Source organism: Diachasmimorpha longicaudata, chromosome 5 (assembly GCF_034640455.1).
Source record: "Diachasmimorpha longicaudata isolate KC_UGA_2023 chromosome 5, iyDiaLong2, whole genome shotgun sequence".
NCBI lineage: Eukaryota > Metazoa > Arthropoda > Insecta > Hymenoptera > Braconidae > Diachasmimorpha > Diachasmimorpha longicaudata.
Window position 1 is genome coordinate 10,533,101 of NC_087229.1, and position 16,190 is coordinate 10,549,290.

Here is a 16,190-nt window from a genome sequence, read left to right on the forward strand (position 1 = left end):
ATTGATTTTTTAGTGATGACGAGGGCGGGGTATAAATGACTCGAGGTGTTCCAGTTTTTAAGACACGTTGGGCAGCGGAAGGATGAGTATTCTTGTCATCCACTCAGAAAGATAACTCAGTTGAAGAGAATGAATGGGTTTTCGCGACGCTGTACGGGGCGATTGTTCATTGAATACGTCGATAACAACTGTAGAAAAGTTTATTGTCTAGAAAAAAGTCTTGTGACTCTTTTCCTGAATGAATTGCACGGTCATGAGTTGAGGAAACTCGTGGCTCTTGAAGGGATACTTCTGAGATACAGAAACTTGTTACTTAGTTTCAGTGGAAAACAAGAGAGGCAAATTGCATTGGTCAAAAGATTGTTGAGATATTTTAGCTAATGAATTAGGGATTAACTTTTGAATAGAGTTTCTGAGAGGTCCTTTCAACTAAATTCAATGACTTATTGAATTCAATATTGTTGTAATATGGGGTCTGTGGTAGCAGCCAACATTACCTCAAAGTGGGCAATTAACATCGGACTAACATTAACTCCAATAATTCGCCATAAATATCCTCCCAAAATTCTTACAATTTATCTTAAAATACCTTGAATATGAGATTGAGATTGGCTGTGGGCAATTTGATGTCCCAACTGCTGCAAAGTCGATCTCTGTCCAATCTGCGATGCACTCTGACTATGCTGAATATTATTTTTATTAACATCGTCCTCAATGGGCTTGAGATTCACTGTGAATTTAGTATTGTACGGCAGTGTCTGATATTTCGGATCATTTTTATTCAAATTGAAGTCACTGTCATTTGGTATGTGACTGTATGGCTCAATAGCAGCAACATTACCCGCTGGACGTAATTTCGGGGCAGTCGTAAAGTCCTGCTGCTTAGTTGGAGGCTCAAATCCAGGGCTATTTGTTGGCCCAGACGGACGATTGTTCAACTGCTGACTGAGTAGACGCTGATTCAGCGCTCGTTTACGCTGTAATCTTCCCTGCAGCTGGGCTATCCTTGCATCAATTGATGCCATTTCCGCTTGTCGTTGTGCCAGTACAAGCCGTTGTTGGGATACCACCTGGTTCTGCTGTTCATTCATTTTATTTCGGTACTGGAAATTGGCGAATACAATCATTTTTATTTATTAGCCTTCAGAGAATTGGTTTGCAGAAAAAAAATTGGTGCGATACCATTTGGGAATTGTTTTTCAAATAGTTCGACTATCAATTACTGAATCTAAATCAAATGTGTTTGCTCGTGGTAGACTTGGTGCAAAAAATTATTGTTAATTTATCATATTAATAGGAAGAAAACTTTAAGTGATGGATTCGTGGGCAAACAATTGACGAAAAAATTAAAATTAAAATTGACTGAAAAAAGTTACCATGAGCTCTCTGCGTAATTTTTCAAGTTCAGCACTAGCAGCCGATGGTACTTGTCCACCACCACCATTAGCATTGTGTCGACCACGTAAGTCCTCCAGTTGTCGTGTTAGCTCTTCAACTTTAGCCACCGCCAGCGAGAGTTCCTTCTCCTTTTCATTGAATAGGGCCCTTATGCAGTCTAGATCTGAAGCTGTAAAATAAAAAAAATATGTATACCATGATGATGAATTAGTGTCGTGTGGAGAAGGATGAAAAGAATATGGGAGGGCGAAAAAAAAAATCTCTAGAACAAAAGCCAAAGTCAAACAATGGAGAGAGGCTCTTGATCCCCGCACAATTTCACTGGAATTGAAGGTTCATTGGGCCTTTCAGTCGCTTTTGACAGGGCTACGTGTATCGGGGAGAATTGAGAGGAGAAATGGGCGAAAAAAAACAACTTGTACAGTTTTTCCGACAGAGTGATTCTTTGAGGATAGAGGGAGATAACTTCAGTACATGCTTGTTATCCTCGAGTATTCTCACCCTCGGAGCTGGCTTGTATTCCACAAAGACGACGTAATGTGAGTAAATATATGAGGAGTTCGTGAATAGATGTTCAATTCATAGGTAAAATGCTGTCGGTATCGACAAAATGGGGAAATTTCATTTTGCGGCAGAGGTACTTCAATACTTCTTTCGCTCGTTAAATGTTGTTTTATTTTTCCGAAATAACGGATAAACGACAAATATTCATAATTATTTATTAAATAAATAAGTATATGGGAAATCATGATACATCAATTGCCCACAAAATCTCAAATTCATCGTATCAATCAGGCTCTTATATATAATTAAAAGCCAATAATAGTAAAGTTGATCACGCCAAATGTCCTTTTACTGTCCCAAGAGTCCCGTATATTCCCAGTTCTCATATCCGCATGTACGTCCCACGTTTCCCTCGCTGAAAGCGAGGAAAACAGTAACCATGATGAGAGGAATTGTGACGGGAACAGGGGGAGATCGCCCGCAGAGAGTATTTCTTTTCTATCACGGTAATCGCCGGTGACGAGCACAGGCTGGGTTAACGATCTCTCATCGTTTTCCGCTTGCCCTGACACTTTAATGGCTCGTAAAGTTATCCACTAAAGGTATCACCGGGTGTGTACTATTATGCTTCGCATGTGATGAATTTTTGGGGATTTCCATTCGAAGACGAACGGCAATTACATTTTATCTTGGTTCGGCGAATTACGAAAAAAATATAATTATCTTGTCCCTCGATTCGAAATATCATTTTAAAAGCGACTAGAACCCACCCCCCTAAACAATTAAAGAAACACACACTCCCTATTGGTGTTAATTGCAACCTCGAAAATATTTATTTTCTGCGTTCGTTAGTGTCCTGAAAAAATCATGATATTTATCGTTGCATGATATTTGCACCACCGAGTGAGTAAAAAATTTTTGCTCGATTCAAACGATGACGTGCTATTCTCGTACACAATCACCTCGGAACTGGTGATGACGCACTGAATTAAACCAGACTTCCTTCTTCAATTTTTTCTCCCCTTTTACATTTTTTATTATTATTTGAATAGAACTTTTCTGCGCACGTATGAATGCATTATCGCATTGGGGTAACTGCCGGGAGGGATGGACATGCAGTTGATGGAAGGTAGGTAGGGGGCGAGGGAGTTAGCAACTTTTTAAGCGTTCAGAAGCACAAGTAAAGGCGAAAGGTGGTGGAGATGCAACACGGGATTTTCCATCGTGACCCACTTTCATGGAATAATTCATGTCGCCGTGGGAGGAGGAGAAGTCTATCCATTGATGCAGCGTTCGCATTTTTACTTATGAAAAAAAACGGCGAGGGGGTGGAAATATTCTGGTGTTCATGGTTCTTTTTGTAACTCTGGATTCTACGGATTTTTATGCGAAATTGAGATTTATTTGGAATTTATTTCTCCAATTTAAATTTTTGAGTCGATATTTACGACGAAATGGAAGTCTAGGATATGAGGAGGGAGTGGGAGCTGGTATTCTGGTGTGTAAAAAAATGTTAAAAGTTTCAAATACTTTTTGGGTTAAAAATTAAAAAAAATAGCTTCTGTAGTTCTTTTATACATCACACAACAAGCGATTTTTCCAATTTAGTTGGAGTCTCTCTTGAAATAGAATGATAAATGCGAAAAGCTCATGTAAGTGCTCAATTATATTTTATCTCACAAGGAATAAAGCTAACCCCAAGTTTATTTTTATTCTACAGCCGGAAATAAAATCGTCTGAAAATGGAGAAAAAAACGACTCGAGAGAGTTGTTTAAAGAGAGATTGAACCAAGTGAGGGCTGGATTGGGAATCGATAAAGAGGATTTTCCTGATCGCTGATGGTCGGTTTAGAAAACACTGCGGGGATTTCGTTTAAAAGCGGACGTGAGTACTCGGGGGAAGTCTAAAGTGGTAGTTGAAAAAAAAAGAAACAAGTGGAAGACAGCGGCACAGATAAAACTGGAGGGACGAAAAACCCCGGGAATGTCGAGTGTTAGCGGAAAATCCACGCTGAGATTCGTGCGGTTGCATGCAAAAACGCCGAGAGTTGGAAATAAACTGTGTATTGGAATCCAAGGGGAAGGAATTATTCATGAAGCGTTGGTGCCATGACATTTCCTATCTATAATAAATATTTTTAATGCATCATCTCCCTGCGTGAACGTTTAATTTAGCACTTAAAAATTTAATATAAGATACTCCTAGCTTTTTTTATATTTAGTATTATTTATCAACAATATCACTAGAATGATTCAAACTGCTGGTAGGAAAAACAAAAGAATTGCAACTAGAATAAAAAATATCTACTGAGCCCAACCAAATGGTTATTCCTTTAAAAAATAAACTACACCCTCAAGTTTATATTCTATCTACGAATGATATACCGCAGAACGCCATGAATAATCAATGTTCCTACGAAAATAAAAATGACTATTTGCCCCGCAACAATTAATATGTATTGAAATTCAGTTTTTCCCCAGCAAGTCGTTATCATTCATTCCGTACAGCGGCCATTGATGTATTTCCGTTACAATGAATATGAACGCATTGACCGCGATTGTCTTCGCCTGGGGTGCGTCCAATGCACCGGGTGATTGTTCCCCACTACCGGTTGTTCTTAGTCTTTTCGTTGGAATAGCAAATATTGTCACTCTGTTGGGCTTGTTGAGCGCCCTCACATTTTCCCAATTTTTTTTACCATTTTTCGGAGTTGAGTAAATCTCGGATGGGTTGATGGGTTTAGTGCTCGGAGAGTAATTGCTTTTGTCATGTGAGAGATTCAATTTTTTTTCGATCCAGTGAATATGAACATGTGAACTTTGTGAAGGATTTTTTAGGGATTCAAATGGGGCAGTTTATTGTTGACATTGGATATTTTATTTGAATTTCGTGGAAAAAGAAAGCCATTTTGCGGGGGAAATTGATTCTTCCTTTTCTTTCTTCAACTGAGACAGGTTTTTCCACAACAACTCTCACAATTTCTAGGGAATGTCATCTTTTAAATCGTTTTCTTTCGCACTTGTATTGTTGACCAAAGTATATGGAAAATGCTTTATTGGTAATCTTTTTCTGTGATCAATCAAACCGCTGATCGTTAATTCACAATTGTATATTTGTTCATAGAGATCTTTTGCAAACCTTGAAAACGTCATGCTTTCTGAGTGCCCCCCCCCCTCCGCCTCCTTCGGTATTGTATAAATTTCAACTATTGAATAAATGCTCATTGGTATTTGATACTCTTGTACCATGGAGACTCATCCCAAGTTCCAAGTTGGAGGGGCGCATACTGAGGAGATGTAAGTGAAGAGGCGGAGAGTGTAGCAATATCGAGCCAATTTCACGTTGCTCTCGAGACTTCACTTCTACACCTCCGCCCTCACCTTCTACTCTATACTCTTCCATTGCCTCATTCCTTATGAGATCCCGTAGTCTTTTTATACTACGTTCGGGGAACGAATATGATATTCTCTGAGATAAGTAGAATCACGATATACGCTGGGGGAAATGGTAGGGCACTAGTTGACTCTCTTTGAATCTCTAATACACCAGAAAAAAATCTATCGATGATTTTTCAAATCCCATTCTCTCTGCAATTCTATGCTTTTCTAATATATTTTTACGAAACATATTTAACTTTATTTGTTTTGGAGTTTATAATAGCTCCAATTGAGATTTTTCAAGATGTAAAATTAAATTTTCAAATTTTCAGTTTGAAACTTTATAAACTGTCAAGCTGAAAGTTCTAAAGCATTTAGAAGTTTCGAATTGAAATTTTAAGACTTTCCTTTAAAAAAAAATATCCAAATTGAGTTCTAAAAGTTTCAACTCCAAATCTTCAAAGGTCCTGAAATCGAGGCGGTGGAAAACGTCAGCTCAAGAGTTTCAGGCTTTCAATTAACACTCTTCAAAATATTAATCCAAGTCGTTCAAAATATTGCACTTAATTTGTTAAGAGATGATAAAATATGTCGGGATTTTCTGGATAATTTCCCTATGGGAAATAATTTTTTTTTATTTTTTATTTCCTTGGCATGAAAAAAATTAATGAAATCACGGTATTTCCGACACATTCCCCCTTCAGCGTTCACTATAGCGTCATATTACTGTAGACATTCACTATTGATAAAAATATTTGTTTCATTCCCCTCAGAGGAGCAAAAAAAATTTCCATTTCCAACGAAAAAAAAAGCGACAGAAAATAAAGTAAAATCGGAAAACGAAGTTTCGCATGGAGTGAAGAGAAGCGAGAGGGAGAAAGGGAGGAGTGAAATCATGGATAGTGGAGAAAATCCAGGGGAAAGGGAGGTCGGCTCGTTTGTTCCAATGGATGTCGCCCTAGCAAACGACCAGCCGTCTCGTGCCTCGTTCAACTATTCTCCTCTCCGTGTGCCACCCCGGAACAGCACGGTGCGCCTTTCCTGACATGAAACGAAGCGTGAGCACATCGGCTCTCTCGCTCCCCACGTCATCTCTCCACGCCTCCGTCCGCCCCATACGTACTTTTTCCACGCTCAGGCGATTCAGGAGTTAAAGGTCGCATCGGGTCAGACCCTTCCGCATGATTTTTACTCGGTAATTATCGACCTCTCCGTGATAGAAATAATTTCCGCAGGGTTTCAGGCTCGTATTTGACGAAACTTGGTCTTTGTCAATTAATCATTGTTCTTTTTTTCTTGAAAAGTGTGCTCGCATTGACCACAAATTATTATGAAAAAAATAAAATCACAACGAACGCCATTTCCTGAAATTTCATCATTCCCTTCTCACCGGTCATCTCAAAACAATGGAACAATAACCCCCGCGACAAGCATCATTTTTCGGTAATCCAAGGAGTTGCTATTGTTCTCTCTAAATAATAATACCAAAGTGTATTAAACGCCAACATCTCGTCAGCACTGCCGACTTGTTAAACGTGATATAGTCGGAGTGTGGAACAGCTGCAATTCGCGTTGTGGAACCCGAGTAAATCCATGTTGAGGGCTTAAAAATAATAATAAAATGAAAGAGAGTGGAAATGAAGATGAGACTATGGGAACCAGCGTCTACCACGCAAAATCCACCTTGGATTTAACCCCGAGTGACCTTTTGATGCTCGAATTAGCCATCTGGAAAAAGGGACTGAGACAAACTGAGGGATTAAAGGGAGATTATCTCATTTTTTTTCCCTCCATTTTATCTTCACTGCCATCAAAAGGCAAATATTTCACTCCTTTCAAGTGGAGGAGGCAGATATGCGAAGCGAGCATTGGGAATACTCAAGTAGGATAAACACAACTTTAATTTTGAAGATTAAAATCTGTAATAAATTGTAAATTCAAGTTCATGGGAATAGAAATATTCTGGAGGAGCTTGTCGTTAATCAATGGTCATTTTTTTTTTCAATGCTAAAATATTCCAATAAATAATTCATATTTTTATCATTTAGCTCGAAATTCCCGATCACACGGTTCACCGGTATTTTTCCCCCAACTATTACCTCGGTGTAAAATCGAAGGAATTTAGGTGATCCCACCCTTGATATCTGCCAGCGTACGAAAATCTCGCGATCCACCCCTCGACTTCAAACTCAATCTACCAATGCCTCCCAATCCAATAAAATTCCTGAACGGAAAAAAAAATCGACAAAACTTTTGTGAAAAACTTTGAGTAAAAAATGCGAGTCAGGGGTATTCCCTCGTATACAAAAAAATATACATTATTCTTTCTACTTTGGTTTCCTCCAGATACATTACTCTGCCAACAAGGTGAAATGTTGTTTGGCTTTGCCTATTTCCTTCCCCCTTCTATATAAACGGAAGTCGCAAACTTTGCAATCTTGGAATCACCACTCACTCCATCACTCCCAATCTCAATCGCCGCTTCAACCCTCCTAACCCACCACATCTTTTAAAGCACCGGATTGCAGGTATTACACACTGCGATGATACGACCTCAATTTCGTCGTTTTATCGGCGCATTTGCCATTTGTCGGCGAGAGAAAGCGGGGGCGGAGTGAGAAGCTGTGGTCTTTCTCATCTCTTTTATACGAAAAACCGAAAATCAAACGGAGAAATGTGAGAAGAGGAGATTAAAGAAGGCTTGAGTGACAGTTGAAGTAATTAAATTGCATTTTATTTTTCAGCGAAATTAAATTCTTGCCGCAAGAGGGACGAGAGATTTTTAGTGGAATTTAGATCACTTTGAGAAATTTCTTTTGTGTCTCAGGGTATTTATGGCGGAGTGGGTAGATAGCCACCGAGAAGGAGAGAATTCATTGTTCTAAAATGTTTTTCTCTTGTGAAGAGTCCAAACAATGTGTCTAAAATTATCTATAAGTAAGACTATGAATAAATGGATCACGAAAAATTGATACAATTATTTTGACAACTAAAAAAAATTCTAATACCAAAGGGAAAAGAAAGGAAGAGAGAGGAGAAGAAGTGAATTAGCCGAGTGGCGGATGGAAGTCTCAATAAGGATGAAAGAGGCCGCCAGTCCGGAAGAAGTGGAGGTGAATTTTGCTCTCGAGATGGTGCACAGGAAGCTTTTCCCTTTTTGCTGGGCGTTGCGGAAAAGACTCTTGCATTCACCTTCACGCCTCACCTTTACACTTTAAAGAATACCCGGTGACTCACCTTCTACTTTTTCCCTCCCCCGCTCTCACGGCTCTATCATTTTATTTCTTATAGTGGTGAGAATCCTCTCTTACCTCGGTGGAAATGAAATTACTGGTACACCCAAACACAAGTGGTAGAAATAAAACTATGGAGAATTGAAACAAAGAACAATAACTTGAGCAATTTTCCGAGAGCAAATAGAAACGTTATCTTTGACGATTAGGGATTATTCCATGTACCATCTAATATATGTTTATTTATTGGGACATCTCCAACGGAGAGAGTCAAATATATAAGGGAATACAGACGTGGAAAAAATTGAAACTTCGTCAACACTTGCAGAGGAAAGAATACGAATGTCCCCTAATTTCTAACTTAATTGAAATTTTTCGTAATTGCACGAGAAGTATCCGTCAAAAATAATCCGTGTTTTAGCACTAACGAAATAGACTTTATCCAATTAAATTCAATCAATTATTCATGCCAAAGACTATTCTCCCCATCTCCGGGCTATCAATTCTCTCCTCACCATTCACATCGAGAATTTCAATCTCTACGTTAATTAGACGATTCGTTAGAGTGAGTAACGAGAGAGCAGGACGACCAGGCGACGCAACAGGGAACGTGAAAAAAAGATATACAGAAGTGAAAATTACATCCAACACCCTGATGAAAGTGCTGTGCATATTCAGAGCTGGAGTACCCCCATCCCCATCGTCTCAATTGCGCATTCCCGATGAATGCCAACATAGGGCGGCACATGGAAAGCGGGTAATCCCGAGGTCCACTGTGCCTGCCACTGCCAGTAGATAGCCACATGCGCCACCACGATATTCCGACGGTGGAATATCATACGCAGTCCGTATACACTGTGAGCAAATGCATATAATGCCTACCCTCCATATCACACCCACCACTAATACTAGTTTGCCCTTTTTTACCATTATTATTTTTTTCTTTCTAATCACTATTATTCGCTTTCTTCGTTCGTGAAAATTGAAATTGGCAGATGGCTTTTGCTGGTAATCAGCACCAAAAATAGGATGAAAAACAAAGGAACAAATCCACATCACGACGGAAAATTTTGCACATTTCAATTGATTAATAATTTTTGAAATAATTCATTCCCGTTCGTTGATGAGGGGAATAGTCTAGTAAGTTTTGGTAACTTGATAAATTTTCCATTTATCACGGTGAGCATAAACTTGAAATCAGACTACCCATCTTGTTATTTCACTTCCTTATCAAATTGAGTAATGAATCATAATTTTTATATCGTCGGTAAAAAGGGTAAATCACTTTTCACCCAGTTGTTTGATTTTTCTCGTCCCTTTTTTTCCATCATCTCGTAGAAGAAAAGGCTTCAGAGTTTTTGCCGTCACGTCGGAAATAAATCAAGTGAGATTTTTTCGCCGGTTCAGCGAGCGCGAGGTCAAGAGAGTTTTCCCTTTAAGCCACGTGGATTAAGCCGGTAATTGAACGCGTACCGCAGTAGAAAACTCGTTACGAGTGGAGATGCTGATAACGCGTTTGTGGGGCTCCCCATAAAATGCCCTCGTCTCTTTCTTTCGCCCTTTTGGCCTTTTTTCGAGGAAAATATATACACGTCGAAGGGCACAGGGAGAGACGAGCGGATTAATTTCACAGACCAAGCGAATTGTTTGATGGATTAATGAGCGGACCATTTCGAAAGAGAAAAATTGTCGCTTTTTATCAAATCACTGCAGTTCCCTCTAGGGGATAGAAATTTAACAATAAGTGGGAATATCTAATATATCCACTGAATACTTCCTCTCATCAGTCCTGATATGAAAGATCGCCCAGTACATGATCTAATGGAATAAACACTAAAACTCTCATTGGTCTCATTGTATCCCCGAGTTCGAAACTGAATTACGAAATTCGAACTAGTATTGAATTTTCCTCTCTCTAGATCCATCAGAAACTTTCTCGTTAAACTTTATGAATTTTCACATGAACCAGATAGGTAGGATTCATTCAGCGGTCAGGTGAATACGATCCGCTGAATGCAAGTGATACACGGGAAATGAAATTCTCTTTATAGAGAATTTCATAAATTCCGGCACCTATGCAGCTTGATGAAACAAAAGGGGACGAAAAAGCGAGTTGAAATAGAAATATTATTAAAAGTTACGGAAATAGTTTTACGTTTGCCGCCTACTGAGTATAATATCAGGAAAAAGAAAGGAATTCTCTGACATTCAGGTCAATAGTGAAAATAAATCAATACGTAGAGAATTTAGAAATTGAGAAACACTATAATAAAGCTGAAGTGGGTAATTTAATAGTTGCCACTTTTTCCTCAATTGAGAAAACGAATAATTTTGCTAATTAGCTATTGAAGAAGAAACCTAGCGCTTCTTCCACTCTAATTTACCTCAGAGTAGAGCAAAGTAGTGAAAATATATTTTTTGGCTCCCAACTGGATTCTGAGCTTGGATTTTTTTTTGGAGGGAAAGCGCTTTTCATAAAACTCGAGGTTTTCCGCCAAGTCAAGGCTTATTCCGTATCAAGGCACTCGGTAGGAGCCAATAGAAACCGGGGGAATATTTCCTTCGCGTTTGTGAGCCCCCTAGAAAATCTCCATTCGTTCGATAATTTTTCTCCATCTTTTTCCCCGAACCTCAGAATACTAAAATGGAAAATAATCCAGATTCTCTCATAATAATTTCATCATCTCCCTTTGTAGCCGCACAGATGAAAAGAATAACGAAACATGGGAAGGGAATAGGCTTCCCCCTCTACCCGAGCTGGACTAAACTCGCGTGTGCATTCGCTCGCGTGCTCATCTGGGACATTGACTGCATGGGAATTTGCATCGTGAGCTGCACAACGTGCCTAATAAAGGATTCTCTCTGTATGAGCCAGACACGATTTCCCAGCTCGGTTGGAATACACATGAAACCCGACCATAACAGTGCCAGAGGAGCCGTTCGATCTGTCTGTAACAATCAGTCGTGGATATTTCTCCGATCTATCCCTGATCAGAGTTTTAGACGGTACGTCGTTGGCCGGCCGAAATACCGGAGGTTGTTGTCTCTACCCTCAACTGGTCTAATGTTGTAGCAAATATTTGGCAATTCGATACAATCAAGGATAAGGGCTCGAGTAGTCGATCGATAGATGCATCGACTCAACATCATCAATTTTCTTTGGGTCATGGTAGGTCAGGATAAAGGCAATGGATCCAGTGATCGGGGCTTCTTGAAGGGATGAAAAACTATCCATTTGAATTGTGATAAAATATAACTGTCCCTTCTAGCCCTTGTTAACGGGCAGAAAAATCTTCGAGTGGTATTAACCAGGACATGAACACTAGCCGAGTCAATACGTCAGGCTCCAATCAAATAAACGGTTATTCTTTGAACAGAAATTAGATATCATCAATCGGTTCATTCAATATTTGCAATGGGTACATAGCTCGAGATTTCAGAGCAAATTGGATGTGTTCCAGTGAGTTACCAATTTGAGATTGGACTCTAGTTTATAATGTTAAACAAAAAAAAAGCTTCTACCAAATATATCCAGTAATTACAGCCAAATTGCATTTCTCAAAATAATGGTCAGCCCCTTGAGAGGGGTGACAATCACGACTCGGAGATGGTTCAACATTTATTGTATTCCAGATTGATCAATATAAATAACTCACTCAGTGTAGCATTGTTGGCCCTTGATTGATCAGTCTGTGACCTGAGCAATCTCAGCCTATTGAGCTTGCTCTGCTGTTGATCAAGCCGATGACGCAGTCTGGCGAGTCTTTCTTGCTGTGCTGGTTCCTAGGAGACAAAAAGCCATAATCAGCACAAATATCTCTAAAGATCAGACGAATTAAACTAATGAAATTTGTAAGTAAATCTCCTGTATTCCATTGCGCTCCCATTCTTGAGGTGACTTACTCGAAGGTGAATGCCCTTTAAAACCCTCGTCTTAAGAAGCCCCACATCACCGCAGAGGGCTGTCCTCGCAATGCAGTTTACTATCTAATGTATACGGCGAACTATCGAAATACGATGATACGACCCGGACTGGAGATACTCGTGAAAATAAAATGAGCACCCACTACCTTCACCACCTCCACTAAACTGCGATATCCACTTCTCTCTTCCCTATTTACGGCACCAGGAGGATAAATCCGATATGAACAGGATTATATGATACTGGGTCTTCTATGTTAAAACCAAAAAAATCCACAAGATGACTGGAAGAAAAAAAAATTTGAAAAATCAGCGAGTAGGAATATTGAAGAAAAGACCTGATAAAAAATTATTGCAACCGAAACCCGTTCAAAGCATCAATGAACGGGTTAAATGGATTAAACTAATCAGTTTTGCCTATTACAACGTGCAGAGAAGACAACAAAGGAGATTAAAGGGATTTAATCCCTTTAGACGTAATGTCATGTACCACCAGTGTTGGTTTGACTCATTAATGGCATAATGAATCCAGCGATAATGAGTAGAGAAAACTAGTGAACATGGGAGAATGGTGAAGGACCGAGAGAGGACGGTAGTTGTGGGGTTAGAAGGCATTACCAAGGTGTGTTAATATCCCTTGGGCTTGGCAGAGAAGTGCCCTCACTTATCAGAAGCTTATCACATTGAGCGTGATAAGGGCCTCTCTCAAAGGTACTCATTGTTATCAAATGTTGCAGTTATAACTTTCTGGCTTGTGTTCGATGTTAGACGGGGTAGTAAAGCAGCTGACGATTCTTTGTTTCCTTTGAAATAGGATGAAATAGGATGGATAAAGATGGTGCACTAATTGAATTGGCATTGATGGTGGAGGTTAGGGGGAGTTGTGATAGGAGGTATTGTTATGGCAAGGGGCGGGTTTTTTTTCTCATGAACAATATAGGGAGGCCAGGGTCAAGTGAGAGCTCTGATTTGAGTATTATTGAAAATAATTAATTAAGGCCGGAATTATCAATTATATGATTGATATTGTGTGAAATGAATTTGATATATCGTTACAAAGGATGTTGCGCTCAAACAAGACCGACTTTTTGCAATTTCTTTTTTAGAACAAGCTTGATGCTTTAAAAATGTTCTCTGTTATACGCCGAGGGCTGATACTCCAATTACAAAACCGGTGGATGCATTCGCTGGAGATAACACAAGCTCAACTAGGAAATGAGATTTTAACTACCTCGTAAATTTGTGTGAATGCTAATACCCAATTCTGTAATCCCAAAATGACTCATCAATTTTGTTTCCACGGGGCAGTTTGGCAAAACTCTGATGAGGACTCATCGGTGTTTGCGTGCGGTGGCAGTAATTTGTGAAATAAAATGCATTAGTTGGAAGTTAAGACACTCATTTGTAGAGCAACGTTTAACGGCTTCTCAGTGGAAGTACAGAATGGTCATTGAGATTGTAGTGATAGTATTTGGAAGGAAGTTCAAGAAAAACTATGAAATGAGTTAACTAATGGGAAAATATCCTCCCCCAAAAGTATTTCTCATTGAGTGACGATTTAGCTTTACAATGACATTTTTTCTACTCCAAATTTTCGCGCAATTACCCACATAATCTTCCTCCACCACCATTTCTCTTTTCCTGTGAAACGAATTGCTCAATGTGGCCATTATGCTTTTCCTCTCTCTTAGGAATTTCCGGAAATTGTCCTCCAAAGAAAGTTACATCAACTATTTCAATGGTCCATCGTTTAGCTAGTCAACTCCCACTATCTTCACAATCAGAAATACCGATGTAAACTTCGAAATTACAGAATTGAGTGTCTCGAATAACTTAACGAAGTGAAATTAACTTGTCCGGAAAATGCATTCTGTATACAATGAAGATACACAACTGGTGTACAACGGAAATTCATGTGTACTTAGCAATATGAGAGGGTAATTATTGCGAGCAGGATGTACGCAATAGTTTTTAAATTGTTACTCATCGCTGGTAGAAATTACATAAATAATTCAAAACGAGCTCGTGTATTACGGCATAATCCACCGTTCTCGGTGTATAATTTTGCGGTTGGTGGGCTTTCATATCGTAACAAGCTCGATATCTACTACTAAAGTAAGAGTGTTGAGCAAAATTAATGCAACTAGCAAGTGTCGATTATTTCTGAAGCTGAACAAAGAGAGGAGGAGTAGAAAACGACGGATTTGCAAATAGCTTGCGTCTTTCCACTGATCAGATAACGCAAGTTAGGGTGTGAAGGAACTTGGGTAGAGGTACAATATTTTTGTGGCCCTTTTTCAGGCGGAAGGCTCGCCTAGACGGAACTTCTGGATGAATGAAGTGGATGGAGTTACTAATAAGGTCATTCTCGTAGAAACTATCGTGGCGCAAGGGGGGAGAGACATTTGTCAATGGAATTCGTCGTTCCTCGAGGTGTCAACTATCTACTGAAATACTGATGTCTATAAGTGATGTTGGAAGCTACATTATTTATAAAATGATGGAATACTCATCGAAATAAAATTAACCAGACGAAAATCTCCCCGGAAAAAATTATCATCGCTTTTCATGCAATATATAGCACGAAACTTCCAGGGAAAGTTACGAAAAATGTCTTTCTAGACACGTTCTGACAATCTTCAAATAAAGAATTTAACAAGTTGGTTGTGCATGTATGCCCATGCAACTTCAAAGAAGTAAGATGTGGGTATGTATATGACCAACTCTTTCCTAAATTTCACATGCAAGTTCTCCAAAGACATCTCTCAAATTTGAATATAACATGGTTAAGATGAATTTGCTGGATCTCTTTCATAATTCCCCCAGCACAAGTGATCAGTCGTGTACCAATAATTTACCTCCTTGCTCGGAGAATATTTCTCCAATGCATAAACAACTTGTCTGAATAAGTAAAAATATTGTTTCCATACCTGGGCGCCCCGAAGCACGGCCAGCCGGGCTTCTCGTTGTTCAAGGAGACGTCTCTGCTGAGCAATCTCTCGCTGTTGCCTAGCTGCCATGCTCTCGAGTTCGCTGAGCACCAGCACGGCCCCACCCCCGCCCACTGGTAACTAAAAAAAACGAAGAGAAATAATAAATATTAGTAAACATTCAAAATGTAATAAAAATCCATCCACTGAACTTCAAGCTAACCACGCAACATAGAAACATAGAAATTCGTTATTATCTGCTCTCCCATATACACTATTATTATTTCATAGAAATTAATCCAATATGGAAAATGATATATTATCACGATAAGCCGCACAAAATAATGAGTAAAACGCGTTTAAGTGGAGTGAATGATCAGGTATTGGGTAGAAATTATTTTGGAGAGTTGTGGAAGAAAATGTCTTCCTCCTAAACAGTCGAAATTCCCCGGCCGATAATACCCGGTGAATCCTCATTAATCAACCCATCTCTCTTTCCCCGAATAAAAAAACTATCAGCGAAGGCGGCACTATAAGAAAGGAAATCATCCCCGTGAGGATGCACTAAAAAGAGCAGCACGAACCTCGACAAGAGATTATCGAAAATCCAGAGGTGTCTTCCTCCGAGACATTTTTATCCGATATCCGCAGATGTCTGTTGGTGGTGGTTGTGCGTACCTCTGACGGGTATTGAATTTCCCACTGAGGAGAGATAATTTTCGTGGCTTCATGGCGTACGGAATGCTACGAATTCACCATCTTGCCTTCCAACTCATATGTGTATGTGTAATGGAGAATGTTTATCCAGAAGACGCCACTGTCCACA

At 39.4% G+C, this 16,190-nt stretch overlaps 1 protein-coding gene across 5 annotated transcripts in view; it reads right to left on the reverse strand.

Moving 5' to 3' along the window:
- LOC135162183 (apoptosis-stimulating of p53 protein 1-like) overlaps positions 1–16,190 on the reverse strand; it is a 58,566-nt gene that overhangs the window by 5,771 nt on the left and 36,605 nt on the right. For all 5 annotated transcript variants that reach the window (XM_064120378.1, XM_064120374.1, XM_064120375.1 and 2 more), the window contains 4 exons: positions 15,365–15,505; positions 12,170–12,296; positions 1,377–1,567; positions 590–1,103 (listed from right to left, as the gene is read on the reverse strand). In XM_064120378.1, coding sequence (XP_063976448.1) covers positions 590–1,103; positions 1,377–1,567; positions 12,170–12,296; positions 15,365–15,454 — 922 coding nt within the window. In that variant the 5' untranslated portion in view covers positions 15,455–15,505. The remainder of the gene's footprint in view (positions 1–589; positions 1,104–1,376; positions 1,568–12,169; positions 12,297–15,364; positions 15,506–16,190) is intronic.